This window comes from Anolis carolinensis, chromosome 1, assembly GCF_035594765.1.
Source record: "Anolis carolinensis isolate JA03-04 chromosome 1, rAnoCar3.1.pri, whole genome shotgun sequence".
NCBI classification, from domain to species: Eukaryota; Metazoa; Chordata; class Lepidosauria; order Squamata; family Dactyloidae; genus Anolis; species Anolis carolinensis.
This window is the reverse complement of record NC_085841.1, coordinates 81,188,511-81,205,121: the sequence shown is the minus strand read 5'-3', so window position 1 is coordinate 81,205,121 and position 16,611 is coordinate 81,188,511. Positions and strand designations below refer to the sequence as shown.

The window sequence follows — 16,611 nt, the reverse complement described above, 5'->3', positions numbered from 1 at the left end:
GTACGCAGATTGTCTAGGACATCAAGAAAGGTATGACTAACTGATATTCTACCATTTTCCACAAATAGCCAGTTTTAAAATAGATACATATTTTCTCATATATTTAAAATTGCTTCCCTTCCTCAATAGCCAAATTCCTTTATCTCTGATCTGAATAAATTTTCAGCTTCTGTATCAGGTGCCAAACTGTTTAGCTGAAAGATTCATAGTTGGTAGAAGTTAACTGTGGACTGTCACATTGCAGCAACAAATATAACTACTATGCTAATATTATCCTTGGATTTGCAGAGTCTTGCTTTTTCTAGGCTGCAAAAGGCAGAGCCTTACTTAAGTGTCAATATTTTTGATATTCCAAAATTTGGTTCTTTCAGTTGATGCAAAAAGCATCTACTTTATATATATAAAACTCTCTTATTTTAAAATGTTTCTCTTTTTGAAATATTTCCAGTTTTTTCTTAGTCATTTACAAATAATGGTAAACCCTTTTCCTGAAATGTTGCTATAATGATATCTGAAGTAGGCCTCAATAATAATAAGACCTGTTGCCAACATAACATGTAATAGAGTAGGTACTGTAAAAATAAGATTAGATTGGTTAATTTAGGCTTTGTTCCAAAAAGTCCGGTGAATACTGGACTGATGCCTTGTCTGTTTTCTAAAAGAATGATTTTCAAGTTGCTTTTGGCATCTTCATATAAAAAAACAAAATGTCCTTGAGACGGTCTTTGGGGTAATTTGTTCTTGCTGTGTTTTTCAAAGGGAAGGAGGTCACCACTGACCAAACCTTAAAAATGAAATGTGGACTTAAACTTATGCTGATGGATTTTCAGCTGCATATTACAAATATAAGTGTAAAATAAATTACGTGATTCAGTACTGAAGTTATAGTTGACAGAAATTCAGTATTTTTCACAGAACATTTGTTGTTATATTTGATGCAGCAATGAAGTGAATATTGTCTGCTATGGGCACACAGAAGCTTGACTGCTTCTGAAATAAATACTTCAAAAGTATATCCAAAATAATAGAAAGAATCCTAAACTGAGTATTTTTATAAGTTGTTAGAAAGGTTGGGCTGTGAACTGATCAAAACAAGATTTGGCCAGTTGACTACTCAGTCATTGCCAAATGCATTGGATTTGATCCAGAGTTTCCCTTCCTCCAGCAGAAGGCGCTTCCTGCAACAGAATGTTTTCATCCGTCAAAGGAAGACTCCTTCCACTCAAGGAAGGAAACATTCGAACCCAGCTAGTTAACTTCATTAGAACAACAAAAATAATTAATGAATACCAGGTTTGACGCTTAACACTAATTGTTGCACCCCAAGGCAGCGTGAGCACTCGAAAACCAGACAAGAGCCAATATAACACACTATATCTTTATTAAAACAATTATAAATCCAAAAGGAATTAGGTATAGAGTCTGAGTAAGGATTAGTTCTTTTCAGAAAGTCAGTGACAGTTCCACAATGAGAACTCGATAGTTCTCCCAAGAAATCAAAGTCCATGAAATTATACAGGGAAGCAAGGCTGGCAGGAAACAGATTTCTATCTACTGGAAATGCTTCGTAGCAATCAAGGTAACAAAGTTGCTAAAGCTGAGGCAAACTTGAATCAGGAACAAGGAATAACATCCGAAGTAAAGTCAGGGTCTACTTGAGAGTTGCGGCATGGCACGGCCCGACTGGAACTGGAAACTTGAAACAGGAACTAGGAACGGAGAAACCTTTCTCCAAAAAGCATCGCTGACACCGCAAGGGAATCTACCGAACAACACACTTTTAACAGATTCTGGGCTGTTCAGAATTTGGGGAGTACAAACTCCCAAAACTTTCCCAAGGGAACGCTACCCATTTTCCCATCTGTTTGCCAGTCTCTGGCTGCGGCGGTTTTCCTGTTTTGCACTTCTTTGTCTAGTCACAAAATCTCTACGATTAAAAACCCCGTTCCCAGGCATTTCTTCCACATCTGGCTCTATCTGCGAGGGAGGACTAGAAGAATCCTCTCCAATTAACAAATCTCCAGCGTCAACATTTTCAGGCACCTGCAGCTGTAAAGGCCCCTCTGTGGAGGGTGCAATGTCAGTAAATTCCTCATCATTATCTATGTCAAAGTGCAGGTCCCAAAACACTGCAGGCCTTGGTGCCCTAGCTGGCTGGGACCTAACACTAATTATGCAAACAAATCTAGTTCTTCAACAGTGGAAGTAACTCAAAAATTGTAATGGACAGCAGTTATGTAATATTCCATCAATGTAAACAGTTCCTCTGCTGAAGTCATTTTAATCCCAACTAGAGTAAGCCCACTGTATACGTGGTAACTTGTAAGCAAAAGAAATAAGTCCCACCGATCCAGTGGATTTACTCCAGTTGAGACAGTTGGATTTATCCATTCTGGAATGTAAAGCTCAACTTGCAGTGATACATATTTGAAATTTAGAGCCATCATAAATCCACCCGGATCCACAAAACTCCTGAGATGGACCATTTTAATAGGTTGCGCCAAAGAAGCTACAAGTTCCAATGAGTCTATGCCCACCAAATAGCTGGTAGCTCCCACACACACACCCTGAAATGAAGCTCCTTTGTCTCATAAATATATGTTGAGACACCTGTAGTTTCAAACTTTCCATTAAGTGTAGAGGATTAATTTTTTGTTTCAAATGAACAAGTTCCTCGTGTTTTTTTCTTCCGTAAAATTCTGCTGCTTGCACCAAATTGTTGCTGTATTAATAATACATAATTTTTGGCTCCTTTTTACTCATCAGGGAAAAGAATATACAGCAATGCTGTGCATATCTTGCATCACAGGATGAGTGTATCTTGTAACAGGGATGTCCCCTTGTCTAGACAAATTATACAGAAGTAGCATGAATGGCCTCAGTTGTGTTCCCAGCTGAGGGGAAAAGAGGGGAAATGTAAGATTAACGCATGAGGCATTGTACTTGGTTTTTGTGTAGATTGTAACATGATTACCCTTTAATTGACTAGAGTTTTTAAAAGCCTTCCTTAGTGGCTTCAAATAAAGGGCAAATCTCTCTCAAAGTATTGGCTTACTCATAAAGGGTATCAGGCATCTTTGGTATTCACAATTGATATTAACAAGTCATTTCAAGTGCTTCAGTAAATATGTGTGTTATATAATGACCCTAACTTTTGGTCATCTGTCTTTATTTTCACAGGGGAAATTCGTTTGACTCCTGAAGACTTTGCCAAGGCCCAGAAATACTGCAAATATGCTGGCAGTGCTTTGCAGTATGAAGATGTAAGCACTGCAGTGCAGAATCTACAGAAAGCCCTCAAATTGCTAACTACAGGCAGTGAATGAGACCTTTGTTTAAAAAACTAACAGTCCATTACTCCTACCTTCAACCTGTCAGAGAAACACAGTTGCACAAAACCTTTTGATTCATCTGACAAAAAACCCTGCAAAATCTGTCTCTGTATCAGATTCTTTCTATAGTGTAGCCTGCAGCTATGGCCTGCCTTCACTTCTTAACAGAGTAACAGGAACCGTCTGGGAAAGCGAATTGAACTCTCAGTACCAGTTCTGCATACATCTGATCCAGTGATGTGGAATTTATGCTATCCTTTTTATAATTTCAAGGTGAGGGTTGTCAGAAATATCAATCAACATTGTCTGGAAATGCAGTGTAAGTAAATGCAGTTTTGAAGGAAGGGTTCAGCCCTTTAGAGGAAAAGGGCAGAAAACATCAAATGGTGATGCTGAAAGTAGTGGGAATATTTTCTTAGGTGCTGTCATATCAAGCTAGAAAATGTAGAGAGAGTATTCAAATGATATTTGGGGGAAACCATCTTAATAATTTTTGATTTCAGATTTCAGGATTTAGCTAAGCTGTATGATCTACTGTGTTTCTTTGTTTTTTTCCCTTTGCATATATTATTTTGGGGCATCCAAAATCTAAAACCCATCTCTTGATAGCTAAACTTTGTAATCATTTCCATTTGATTCTATAGCTTAGAAAGAAGCCATAGTTCTCATTAAATATCTGAACTATGATATTGAGCTGTTTACAGTATATTTTATTTGCATCCCTCCCAAACAGTATGATTGCTAAATACATCTGAATTTTCAATTAATGTTGGATTGTAGATGCCATTAAAATATATTTGACCCCTTATATGTGGTGCTGAATTCTTAACATAATTTCAGAATGTGTATATACATACAGTATGTGTGTTTGTGGTTGAGAGAGAAAGAAAATACAAAATGGTGTACTGCCACCACAGTTCTTGTTTAACAGAGAATTTCAGCTATTGACAGAAATGTAACAATATTATCTGTAGATGAAATACTCCTAGTACTGAAACACTGCTATAGCAGAAAGGAATGTCAGCTGTCATTGTTGCCATACTTGCATACAATCCTTTCTTATGATTAGTTTGGCTGAATCATGAAGCAGTGTCACTTCCAAAGGACACTCTTTGAAAGTCTCCGTTTTCTCCCAATGTTGGCAATTCCAACATGCTCAATTCATCAGAGCCAGGAACAATGTTGCTCTGAGTAGTATTTTTCATCCAAATAAATCCTGGAATACTTGCAAATTCCAAAATTAGAAAATACTCCAGTTTTTTCTGGCATTGGGTAAATGTGGAAACTTTATAAAACAAAGCAGTCTTTTGCCAGTAATGCACAACTGTTTTGGAGAACAGAAATCCAGTAGGCAATTGGAAGTACAATGAGAACTGTGAACACCAGGGGTTTGATCCTCACTTTCTGCTCTGTTCTATAACAAAACTTCTTTTCACAGAAGTATTACATACAGAGAAGAGGTACTTTTGTTCACAGACTCCTGGTTGCCATAGAATCCTGAACTTTTACCTTGACGTAGAATCAACTCCTTATTTTTGGAACACTTTTCACTTGAAAGTTACTTCCTCACCCACATTCCCCTCTGACACTCAGCAAGAATGACTGATTACCAGGAAGATTACTACTGTGTTTCCCCGAAAATAAGACAGTGACTTATATTAATTTTTGCTCCCAAAGATGTGCTAGGTCTTATTTTCAGGGGATGTCTTATTTTTCCATGAAGAATTCACATTTATTGTTGAACAAAAAAATGAACATTTATTATATACTGTACAGTAATTGTCATCACAAACCAGCATAACCAGGCAAACTGTGAATCCTATCAAGAATTTCTTGTTGCTACCATTATTTCCATGTACAACACTCTATGGTACATACATTTACTGATCCTGCATTCTCTGGTGTTCTGTTCGGTGGGCATGCTTCCAAACAAAAACTTTGCTAGGTCTTACTTTCGGGGGAGGCCTTATATTTAGTAATTCAGCAAAACCTCTACTAGGTCTTATTTTCTGGGGATGTCTTATTTTAGGGGAAACAGGGTACCTACAGATTTATCTAACAAATCTGCAATAACATATACAGTAGAGTCTCACTTATCCAACATAAACGGGCTGGCAGAACGTTGGATAAGCGAATATGTTGGATAATAAGGAGGGGTTAAGAAAAAACCTATTAAACATTGAATTAGGTTATGATTTTACAAATTAAGCACCAAAACATCATGTTATACAACAAATTTGACAGAAAAGGTAGTTGAATATGCAGTAATGCTATGTAGTAATTACTGTATTTACGAATTGAGCACCAAAATATCACAATGTATTTAAAACATTGACTACAAAAATGCGTTGGATAATCCAGAACATTGGATAAGCGAGTGTTGGATAAGTGAGACTCTACTGTATTAGAGAAGTTAAACTCTGTTGGCTAAACTCAATCCTATGGTTTAAAAAAATAAACAGTGAACACTGCATTACATGTGTTGCCTGACTTCAGTCATTCTTACGGTAGTATTCACTAAAGCTGAAATCAGTTTAAATCTTCTTTTAGAGTTGGCAAAGAGCGACTGTTATCTTCAGTAGAGTGACATAGCACTACATTTTAGAAACTTTTCTCCAGCAATGTATCAAAAAGAATTATTGTTTGATAAACAAAAATGTACATCTCTTTCTAGGATGGAAAAAGGATAAACATTCAATTTGACCCCGTTTTCATTTCTTTGTCATTTGCATGTTACACACAACTAATAAGTAAAAGAATTCTAAGTGGCTTATTATTCTAGTTAATGTCACACCTGATCTGGATTTATGAACTGAAGTCTATGCTCTAATTATAAAAGATATTTGTTTGAGAGCATGGACCTCCTACTCTATCTTAATCGCAAATAGAATGAACTCATTGAATCAATACAAATTGTCAATGATATCACAGTGTTTACATTCATAGCCATGCACAGAGTGCAAAAACTGGCAAAATCATTGACATTTTGTTTAATTTTAATGGAGCAAAATCCAGACCAAGGTTTAAATCCCTGCTAGGCCACTTGGTGATCTTAGGAAAGTCACACTTCATTAGCCTCAGAGGCAAAGGCAAACTCCCCTCTGAACAAATCTTGCCAAGAAACCTCATGATAGGTTCACCTTAGGATCACCATAAGTCAAACTACAGTACTTCAAAGCATGCAACAACAACAACCCATGCATTCTTTATTTGTGTTATATCCACTCTCTTGGCTATACGATCTGGCTGCTACACTAGCACTTTCTCTTAGCCCAATGCTTCCCAGGCTAACTAATGTGGGAATTGACATTTATTTTTTTTCCAATGTGCTAGGGCCCAATGCCAAATGTTTCCCCATTGGGTCCAACTGTTCCTTTCTTGGAAATTTTCCAAGGACCAGCAGCCAATGGCTTGGAGCATCACCAGTCCAGGCATACCACTTTGATTGTACTGCCTTAGCTCAGATATTTCTCAAGTCATCCTTTTGTTTTGCTTCCCTTCTTCTCTTCCTTATTTTAGTCAATATTCTATGTCTTCTTCTCCACTCCCAGTCAGTATTAGATTGTTGTCATCACCAACAGCAACATGGACACAAGAAGCCCACCAGCAAATTTTGGATGAGTCAGCCTTTCCCCTTTCAAGTACAATAATAGATTTTACTTGTATCAGCTGCATATGCTCAATATCTGCTCTGATGGTCAGGTAAACCCTCTGGATTAGCTTCAAGTGGAAAGTAGTGAATTAGGCATTTTCATTAATCAACAGAAGGCACAGATTTTGATTTCCTAATCTCAACTACAAAACCCAGACTGAGGCAGACCGGCTCCAAATCATTCCCAACAAAGGTGGGGCTTTCCCCAGCAAAGCCCCTGTAAATCCACCATCATGCTAAAACCATCGTTCCCAAGAGCCTCCAGGAATGGGGACATACATTTTGGTTGATTTTTCACGTGGAGGGGGGCATTAGAGCTCAAAAACAGCACAGGGGCCAAACTTCTGTTTTAGAATATTGCTAGTTCTGCCTCGTGGACATTTTTGGTGGAATCTCGTGACTTCAGAGGGTGTTGCTTTTTTGGAAAATTGCCAATCATTTAAAAATTATTTCAGGACACAGTTGAATGAAATTTGAAGAGAGTGTTGCTCCATATGAGGCGATCGAGCCTACCAAGTTTCAAAGGGAAAAGTGCAAGGAGTTCTTTTGCAAGAACAGCCGTTTACAATTTATGAGTCTGTTCCAAAACACAAAGATGCTTACATCCCACTCCAACTTTTTTTTTCCACATGGTTATTATGAATTTAATAATTCAATAGTTAAGAAACCTGCAACATTTTCAAATGAATAAATATAGAATGTAGTTCAATTTGCCCACCTACTCACTATGTTTTCACTGCAATGTGATATATGTCACAGGGGAGTCCTTCAGCAACAAACCAGAATTTCATCCTGGCTGAAGTAAGACAAATGAAAACTAGTCTGTTTTACTCCATTTTGAATCATTTGGCAGCAATATAACAGAAAATGCAATGGGACTGGAATCTATATTGGATATGCACATTAAGTGGTAGAAGCACAAGCACATCCTCCAGCAGTTTCCAAAAAACTAACACCCTCCAAGGTTACAAATTCCATCAGAAAAGTTTGTGAGGCAGAATTAGCAATACCCCTGAATTCAATCAGATCTGTAACATACTATTTCAACATTCCTCCTACAAAGCACTGCAAAAGCACAATTCTGATTAATAATTAACTGATTACATATTACAGTTGCCACCCACAAAGAATCCACCTCTATCCCACCCTGTTCTGAAATTTACCAGGCTTCTCTGTGGTTGAGATCCTATTTGATGCTAGTGAGGCATGATGTTCCACCAATGTACTTGATGCAAGAGGTCTTAAGAGGATGAGAGATACTTGCAGGGCACTAGTGTGACAGCCTCTGCAACACGCTCGCACGCACACTGGCACACAAGTAACTCCATTAGCCATTGGGCAATGTGGAAAACAGCTGCTGTTCAAGAGAAACTGGATCCCACATGTAGTGTCTGGTTATGCAGTAGCAAGAAGTGTGGCTTCTTTGTCTCTCCCATTGGTAGTTCATCTTCAGCAATATTCACATTCAGATTTGGTCTGCTGTGGAGGAATCCCATTTCTCAGATCTGCCTAAATTAAGCCCCATTTCAGTTCACATACTTGAAGTTTTTCTACTTCTTTTAAGAAGTTATGGACACAACTTTCAGATCATGTGAAGAAAGGATAATGCGTACGTGTTTAAAATGAATAAATGAATAATACCCTAGTGCCGAGATGTGTGGGTACACGCAGTTCTATTCAACCATGGTCCCAATTTCGGATTTCAACAAGAGAATATTCAAGGGTATGTCATGGACTTATTATTAGATCAGAGGAGGCAAGTTATGAAACTTACTTTGAGTTTGAAAGTCACGGGGTTAAGTTGCGCCACCACTGGGTAGGGACCAATGAAACGGGCATCTAACTTCTGGCAGGGACGGTGGGAGGGCAGAAAGCGAGTGGACAGCACGACCCGATCTCCTACCTTGATTTCGGGGCCCGGCTGGCGATGACTGTCAGCATGGCGTTTATAGTCCTCCTTAGCCTGGTCCAGTTGCTGGAGCAATAGTTGTTGCACCTCTGTGAGTTCCTGCAGCCAGTCCTCCGCTGCAGGGACTTCTGAGGTTTCAATGACAGGAGGGAAGAAACGTGGATGGAAGCCGTAGTTTGCAAAGAACGGGGTTTCCTTGGTTGAAGCCTGGACACCATTGTTGTAAACAAACTCCGATAGCGGTAACAGGGAAGCCCAATTATCCTGCTGGTAGTTTACATAACAGCGAAGGTATTGTTCCAAAGTGGCATTGGTGCGCTCAGTTTGCCCATCTGTTTGGGGGTGAGAGCTGAAGATAAATGAGAGTCTATGCCCAATAGTTTTTGTAGTGCCTTCCAGAAACGAGAGGTGAATTGAGATCCACGGTCCGTGACTAAACTCTTGGGCAATCCATGTAGTCTGAAAACATGCTGAAGAAATAAATCTGCAGTCTCTTTGGCCGTGGGGAGGCCATCGCAAGGAATGAAATGGGCCAGTTTGGTAAAAAGGTCCACCACCACTAGAATCGTGGTGAATCCAAGGGAAGGTGGTAGGTCAGTGATAAAATCCACGGAAATGGTCTCCCATGGGCGAGAAGGGGTGGGGAGAGGATGTAATAGGCCTGAGGGCTTCTCTCTCCGTGTCTTGGAGCGCTGGCATACAGGTATTGACATATTTCTCCACATCCTTGCGGATCTTGGGCCACCAGAAATCTCGTAGAATCAGGTGCATGGTTTTAAAGAGTCCAAAATGCCCTGCGGGCTTGCTGTCATGACACAGACGAAGTGCCTTTTCTCTGCCGGGGCCTGGAGGGATGTAAACATGGTTCCGGTAACACAATAGCCCATCCTTAAGTGAGAAAGGAAAACGTAGTCCTTGGCGAATCTGTTCTTGAGCCCAGGCATCTGCCTGCTGGCTGGCTCTAATTTCTTGAGCGCAAAGGGGTTCTGGGTTGGAAGGAGTTGGTTCAATTGGAGTGGATTTGGTGTTTCCCACTGTGAGCGTGGCAAAATTTTCGGGTTGCAGCAGTCTAGATTCTGAGGTCTCTCTGCGTCCTGCAGCATACTCTGGTTTCCGTGATAGAGCATCTGCTTGCTTGGTCTGAGCCGGGGTCACATAATGGATCTGGAAGTCAAAACGTTCAAAGAACAAAGCCCAGCGCTGCTGCCTTTGATTTAACTTTCGTGCGGTCCTTAGGTGCTCTAAATTTCGGTGATCAGTATGAACCTCAATGGGAAATTTGGCCCCTTCCAACCAATGTCTCCAATTTTCAAAGGCTGCCTTTATGGCCAAGAGTTCTTTTTCCCAAATAGTGTAATTCCTCTCTGGGGCTGTTAGTTGGCGGGAGTAATAGGCACAAGGATGAAGATGCTCTCCCACTGGTTGCATGAGTATAGCCCCAATTGCCACATCAGAGGCGTCAGCCTGCACAACAAAAGGGGTTTTAGGATCAGGGTGCTGTAGAATTGGCTGGGTCGTGAATAACTTCTTTAATTGTTGGAACCCTTTCTCTGCTTGCTCCGTCCAGCGGAAAGGCTGTTTTCCACGGATGCAGCTGGTGATTGGGTCAGACCAGCGGGCAAAGTCTGGGATGAATTTGCGGTAGTAGTTCGCGAACCCCAAGAAACGTTGCACTTCCTTCTTGTTGGTTGGCGCCCGCCATTCCAATACTGCTGAAACCTTCGCCGGGTCCATGGAGAGCCCTTGTGGCGAGACGCGGTACCCCAGGAAATCTACTTCTTGCAGATCAAAGGCGCATTTTTCCAACTTGGCATATAGTCCATGATCCCGCAATCGTTGTAGCACCATTCTGACGTGTTTCTCGTGCTCCGATTGTGATCTAGAAAACACCAAAAAATCATCCAAGTATATGATCAAGAACCGATCTAGATAATCCTGAAAAATATCGTTGACAAAATGCTGGAATGTTGCGGGAGCTCCGGATAATCCGTAATTCATGACCAGGGACTCGAATAATCCGAATTTGGTCTGGAAAGCGGTTTTCCACTCGTCCCCCTCCCTGATGCGAACTAGATTGTAAGCCCCCCGGTGATCCAGCTTGGTGTAAACCTTGGCCCCTCGAAGCCGGTCTAAAAGGTCCGAGATCAAAGGCAGGGGGTAGCGGTTCCGCTTCGTGATATTATTCAATGCTCTATAGTCCACAACCAAGCGTAGGTCCCCTGACTTCTTTTTCACAAACATCACCGGGGAAGCAGCTGGGGATTGAGAGGGTCTGATGAATCCCTTGCGAAGATTTGACTCTATGAACTCCCTGAGAGCTTCTTGCTCTGGTTCAGTCAGGGAGTAGAGGTGTCCTCGCGGGATCGGGGCCTCCTCCACCAAGTCAATGGCACAGTCGTAGGGTCTATGTGGGGGTAGTTTCTCGGCTTCCTTTTCATTGAAAACGTCCCAGAAGTCTGAATATTTCTTGGGCAAGGTGATGATGGGCTCAGCGTCTGTGGCATGGCAGACTTTGGCTACTAGACAATGGTTTTGGCAATACTTTGAAGCAAACTGTAGTTCTCTGTTGGTCCAGGAGATGCTTGGGTCGTGGAGTGTCAGCCATGGAATTCCCAAAATCACAGGGAAGTGGGGCACCTCGGTAACGAAGAAGGAAATCTCTTCCATGTGTTCCCTTATCCACATTCTGGTGGGTTCAGTCCATTGGCTTACTGGGCCCGTCTTTAGGGGACGACCATCTATAGCCTGCACCACTCGGGCATTCTTGAAATCATGATATTGTAATCCCAGAGAGTCGGCATACTCTCTATCGATGAAATTATTTGTTGCTCCTGAGTCTATCATGGCATGGATCATGACGGGTCCCTTTTTCGCTGACCACAACGTGACCACTAGGAGAAATAGGACCCCCGTCTGCGGCTCTTGAGTGGGGTTTTTGACCGGGTTGGCGAGCCTCTCTACGCCCGGTCGTTGACTTCCCCCGCCGGCTTGGCCCCAGCCGCCTCGGCCGTCTCCGTCTCCACGGAGGACGCCGCTGCCAGGCGGGCGGCGGGCTTTCTTTTGGCTGGGCATTCTCTGGCGAGGTGGCCCCCATTACCGCAGTACCAACACAAATTCAAACGTTGGCGGCGGGCCTTTTCGGCAACATCCAATCTGGGGCGCACATTGCCCAACTGCATCGGTTCTTCCTCGCTTCCCATGGGGGTTGGGGCTGGCGGTGGGGATTTCCATACTGGTCGCGGCTGAATGCTGGTAGAAGCGGGGGGTCTCACCCCGGCTCTTCCACTCTGACCTCGGAGCCACTGTTTTTTGTTGGCAAGCAGGACCTCGGCTCGTAGACAATGATTAATGAGTCTCTCAAGAGTCTCTGGAGGATCCACCTTAGAAATTTCTTCCTGCATCTCGAAGTTAAGGCCCTCACGAAACTGCCCTCTAAGGGCGATATCGTTCCAACCAGTGTTCTGAGCCAGCACCCGGAACTCGGCTATGTACCGGGACAACGGCCTGTCCCCTTGAAGGAGTCGCCGGAGTTTATGGCCGGCCGCCTCCTCGTTGTCCTCGATTCCCCAGGTCCTCCTAAGGTGGTTCAAGAACCCTTGCGCGGAGTTTAGGTGCATGGAACCCGCATCATACAGCGCCGTCGCCCAATTGGCCGCAGGCCCATCTAGGAGACTGTAAATCCACGCCACTTTGACATCTTCGTGGGGAAATTCAGCTTGGCGGGCTTCTATGTACGCCTGGCACTGGCGACGGAAAACATGAACCTTGGAGGCTTCTCCAGAAAATTTGGTTGGAAGCGCTAGGGCAGGGAGGCGCGCTCCACGTTCCTTCAAGCCCAGAATTTCACCCTCCTGTGTTCGGAGAGTATCTCGGATCCTGTCGAATTCTTCCTTGGAAATGGTGTAGCTGAGCGGTTGGTCTTCTGCCCCGGTTCCTGTAGACATTCTGGTCTTAGGTTAATTGGTGCTTAGGGTGGCGGAGTCAAACTGTCAGGACCCAGGCTGCAGAGCACCAATAACCATGCGCAGAGACCAGAATCTATCTAATATCTTTATTAAGAAAATATATAAAGTCAATAAAAACAAGTGTAGAATATAGTTCAGAAGTAGACCTTTCAGGAAAGGTCAAATATCGTCCAGGAAAATAATGTCCAATATGTGATATTAAAGTCCAAAGTTATAATCCAATAACCGAAACACACACTTTGCCAAGCAAAGTGTGGGGAGAAGACAAGGTCCTTAAGTCCATGGAAACTTGGCAAATAGGCTGGAAGCAAACTTGATACTTGGCTAGAACAAGACTCGTAACAAGGCAACAAGAGCAAATACAAGGTCCGTGGTAAACGCGGGACAAGGCAAGGCTGGAAACTTGATCCGGGAAACAGGGAACTGGAGTACGAAGTCTACACACGATCTCACTCCTCCAGCTGACGAATTGACTTCGCAAGGATTTCTTTGCGGACAAACACCTATATAGGATCTTGTTTTCCCACCAAGGAACACTTTCCCTGGGAACAAGAAACGAAACCCATACTGTGTCCAGATGCATGACTCCTTAAAGTTTCCCAAGTGTGATGACCCATGGGCAATGTAGTCCCATTCCTGGCACTGTGGTGCCAGATGAAGAGGAAAACTTGGGTTTTTCACCGTTCCAGCCAGAATTGGAACTTTCCCAGCCAGATTTGGAAACCTTGCACCTGCAAGAGATTTGTCTTCCAGAAGTCTGTCAAACAAGCCCCGAGCCACAATCTCCTACGTTTTCTCGCCATGCTTTTTGTAAACAACAGAGGGGAGTTCAACAGGCGTCCCGCAGGAGTGCTAGGATAGCTGCTAAGCATTCAGCTGATTAAGCCTGCTTTCCATGGGAAACTTTAAGGAGTCATGCATCTGGACTCAGAGAATAGCTTTCGTTTCTGGTTCTCCAGGGAACTGCTCTTTGGTGGGAAAACTAGATCCTATTTAGGTGCTTTGCCCACAAAGGGATCTTGCGGAGTCAATTCGTCAGCAACTGGAGTAGGTTGTGTGTGGACAGCGCTACTCCGCTTCTAAGCCTTCGTTCCTGTTTCCAAGCCTACGTTCCCGTTCCAGCCTTGTTTACCTCCGCGGACCTTGCCTTGCTTCCTAGGACTCAGCCTTGTTTTCCAGGACTCTGCCTTGCCTTGTTTTCCGGATTTTGCCAAGTATTCCACGGATCTTGTTCTTGCTCCTCGTCCTTGTTGCCTTGTATCAAGCCCTGTTTCAAGTTACTCCCTAGCCTCGCTCAAGTTCCATGGACTAAAGGACCTTGTCATCTCCCCTCACTTTGCCTGGCAAAGTGAGTGTTTCGGTTATTGGATTACAACTTTGGACCTTAATATTTCATATTGGACATTGTTTCTTTGGACTAATTTTGACCTTTCCTGAAAGGTCTATTTCTGGACTATTTCATACACTTGCTTTTATTAACTTTATATATTCCTTCAATAAAGATATTAGATAGAATCTGGCCTCGGTGTATGGTTATTGGTGCTCTGCAGCCTGGGTCGTGACACCAAGGGAAACAGACTTAATCAGCTAATTGTCTGGCAGCTATCCTGGCACTCCTGCGAGTCGCCTCCCGAGCGCTTCTATCTTGATTATAATAATCCCAGCGAGAAAATGGGGGAGATTTCTGCTCAAGGCTTGTTTGGCTGACTTCTTGTGGCCAAACATCTTGCAGGTGCAAGGGCTCCAATTCTGGCTGAAACGGTGGAAAACCCAAGTTTTCCTCTTCATCTGCCACAATAGTACTAGGAACGGGACTACATGGCCCATGAGTCATCACAATATATCTGTAGAAGGTCCAGAGTGGGAGAAAGAACTCTTCTTTGAAGCAGGTGTGAATGTTGTAATTAATCACCTTGATTAGCATTTAATGGCCCTGTGGCTTCAAGGCCTGGCGTCTTCTTGCCTGGGAGAATCTTTTTTTAGGAGGTGTTAGCTGTCCCTGATTGTTTACTGTCTGGATTTCTTCTGTTTTCAGAGTGTTGTTCTTTATTTATTGTCCTGATTTTAGAGTTTTTTTTTAATACTGAGGGCTATCTGGGTTATCTAAGTCCACACTGCCCTATATCCCTGTTCAATATTTAGTGCTAAATTTGCAAATACAGTAGAGTCTCACTTATCCAACATAAATGGGCCGGCAGAATGTTGGATAAGCGAATATGTTGGATGATAAGGAGGCATTAAGGAAAAGCCTATTAAACATCAAATTAGGTTATGATTTTACAAATGAAGCACCAAAACATCATGTTAGACAACAAATTTGGCAGAAAAAGTTGTTCAATACGCAGTAATGCTATGTAGTAATTACTGTATTTATGAATTTGGCACCAAAATATCACGATATATTGAAAACATTGACTACAAAAATGTGTTAGATAATCCAGAACGTTGGATAAGCTAGTGTTGGATAAGTGAGACTCTACTGTATAGTAATTCCTACATAACATTACCATGTTTTGAACTGCTTTTTCTATTGATTTGTTGTAAAACATGATGTTTTGGTGCTTAATTTGTAAAATCATAATGTAATTTGATGTTTAATAGGCTTTTCCTTAACCCTTCCTTATTATCCAACATTTTCGCTTATCCAATGCTTTTATTTTTCAATGATTGGGTTTTTTTGGGGGGGGGGGCACCAAAATTCTTTTCGCCTACACTTGAAAAATACCTAGGGCCGGCTCTGCCTGCCAGCCCTAAGGGGATGAAACAACAGGAAGTGGGAGAAATCTACTCCTTGGAAGGCAAATCCACCTCTGAAAGAGTTATCATGGGGAAAAGGTGTATCCGCTGAAGCTTTATCACAAATCCTTGTTTCTACAATCTAAACTTTTCAAAATCAAAGTATCACAGGGACAAAAAGTAAGGTGAAATCTTCTGAAGAGGGGCACAGACCGCAAAACAAAAACTACAAGGGTGTTAACCCTTCCTTGTGTTATCCAAAGCTAAATAACATATTTTTTTGGCTGAGGTTACACTGTAGCTGTCCCAACTTGTTACAAACAAATTCTTGTCTGTAACTTGGGGACGGCCTGTAATAGGAAATAGCTTGAGTGAAGGATGTTTAACTAGCCAAGCCACCAGTCCTAACATCATATTGCTACCTGATTCAAGGAGATATGGACCAGGCCAGCCTATAAAAATGATCTTTAAAAATAGGGGAAAAACATACATTACCATTACATTAGAAAGGCACAACTGCAGAATCTCCACCTTCAGAGGCAATATGATATTGTTATGCAAGACTGAGAAAAAACCAAGGGGCAGATAGCAATCTCTCTCATGCCTTGCTTGTACACTTCCCTACAGCAATGAACTTTTAGACTGGTCAAGCAAGGCTGTCCTTCATGTGTTCTCAAATGTTAACATTCAGAGGAAAGAAGATAAGAAAGCCAAAGGTGTATCATAATGTGATTATGTTTGTACAAACAGCCAAGTTTTCATTTTTGCTTCCATGTGTGTTCCAAAATGTCTTCAATAGCTTTTTACTCCAGGAAACAGAATTGAATTACACCCCACCCCAGTCTTTAAATAATAATTTCACTAATTATATTTATGAATATCGGGAGTATTTTAAAAACACTATCTGGAAAGCTACAGTTTTCCTGCTATGAGAGGAAAGATCTGGTAGATTTGGGATTTGAATGACTAGGTACCTCTTGTTCCAGTGTCCCTAGTCCTTGAGTTAACTCCTTGTTC

General features: G+C 42.1%; 1 protein-coding gene across 2 annotated transcripts in view; it reads left to right on the top strand.

Moving 5' to 3' along the window:
- The window catches only part of vta1 (vesicle trafficking 1), a 55,067-nt gene extending 50,927 nt beyond the window's left edge, over positions 1 to 4,140 (top strand). For both annotated transcript variants that reach the window (XM_062977984.1, XM_003215703.4), the window contains one exon: positions 3,181 to 4,140. In XM_062977984.1, coding sequence (XP_062834054.1) covers positions 3,181 to 3,326 — 146 coding nt within the window. In that variant the 3' untranslated portion in view covers positions 3,327 to 4,140. The remainder of the gene's footprint in view (positions 1 to 3,180) is intronic.
- Positions 4,141 to 16,611: the final 12,471 nt, after the last annotated feature.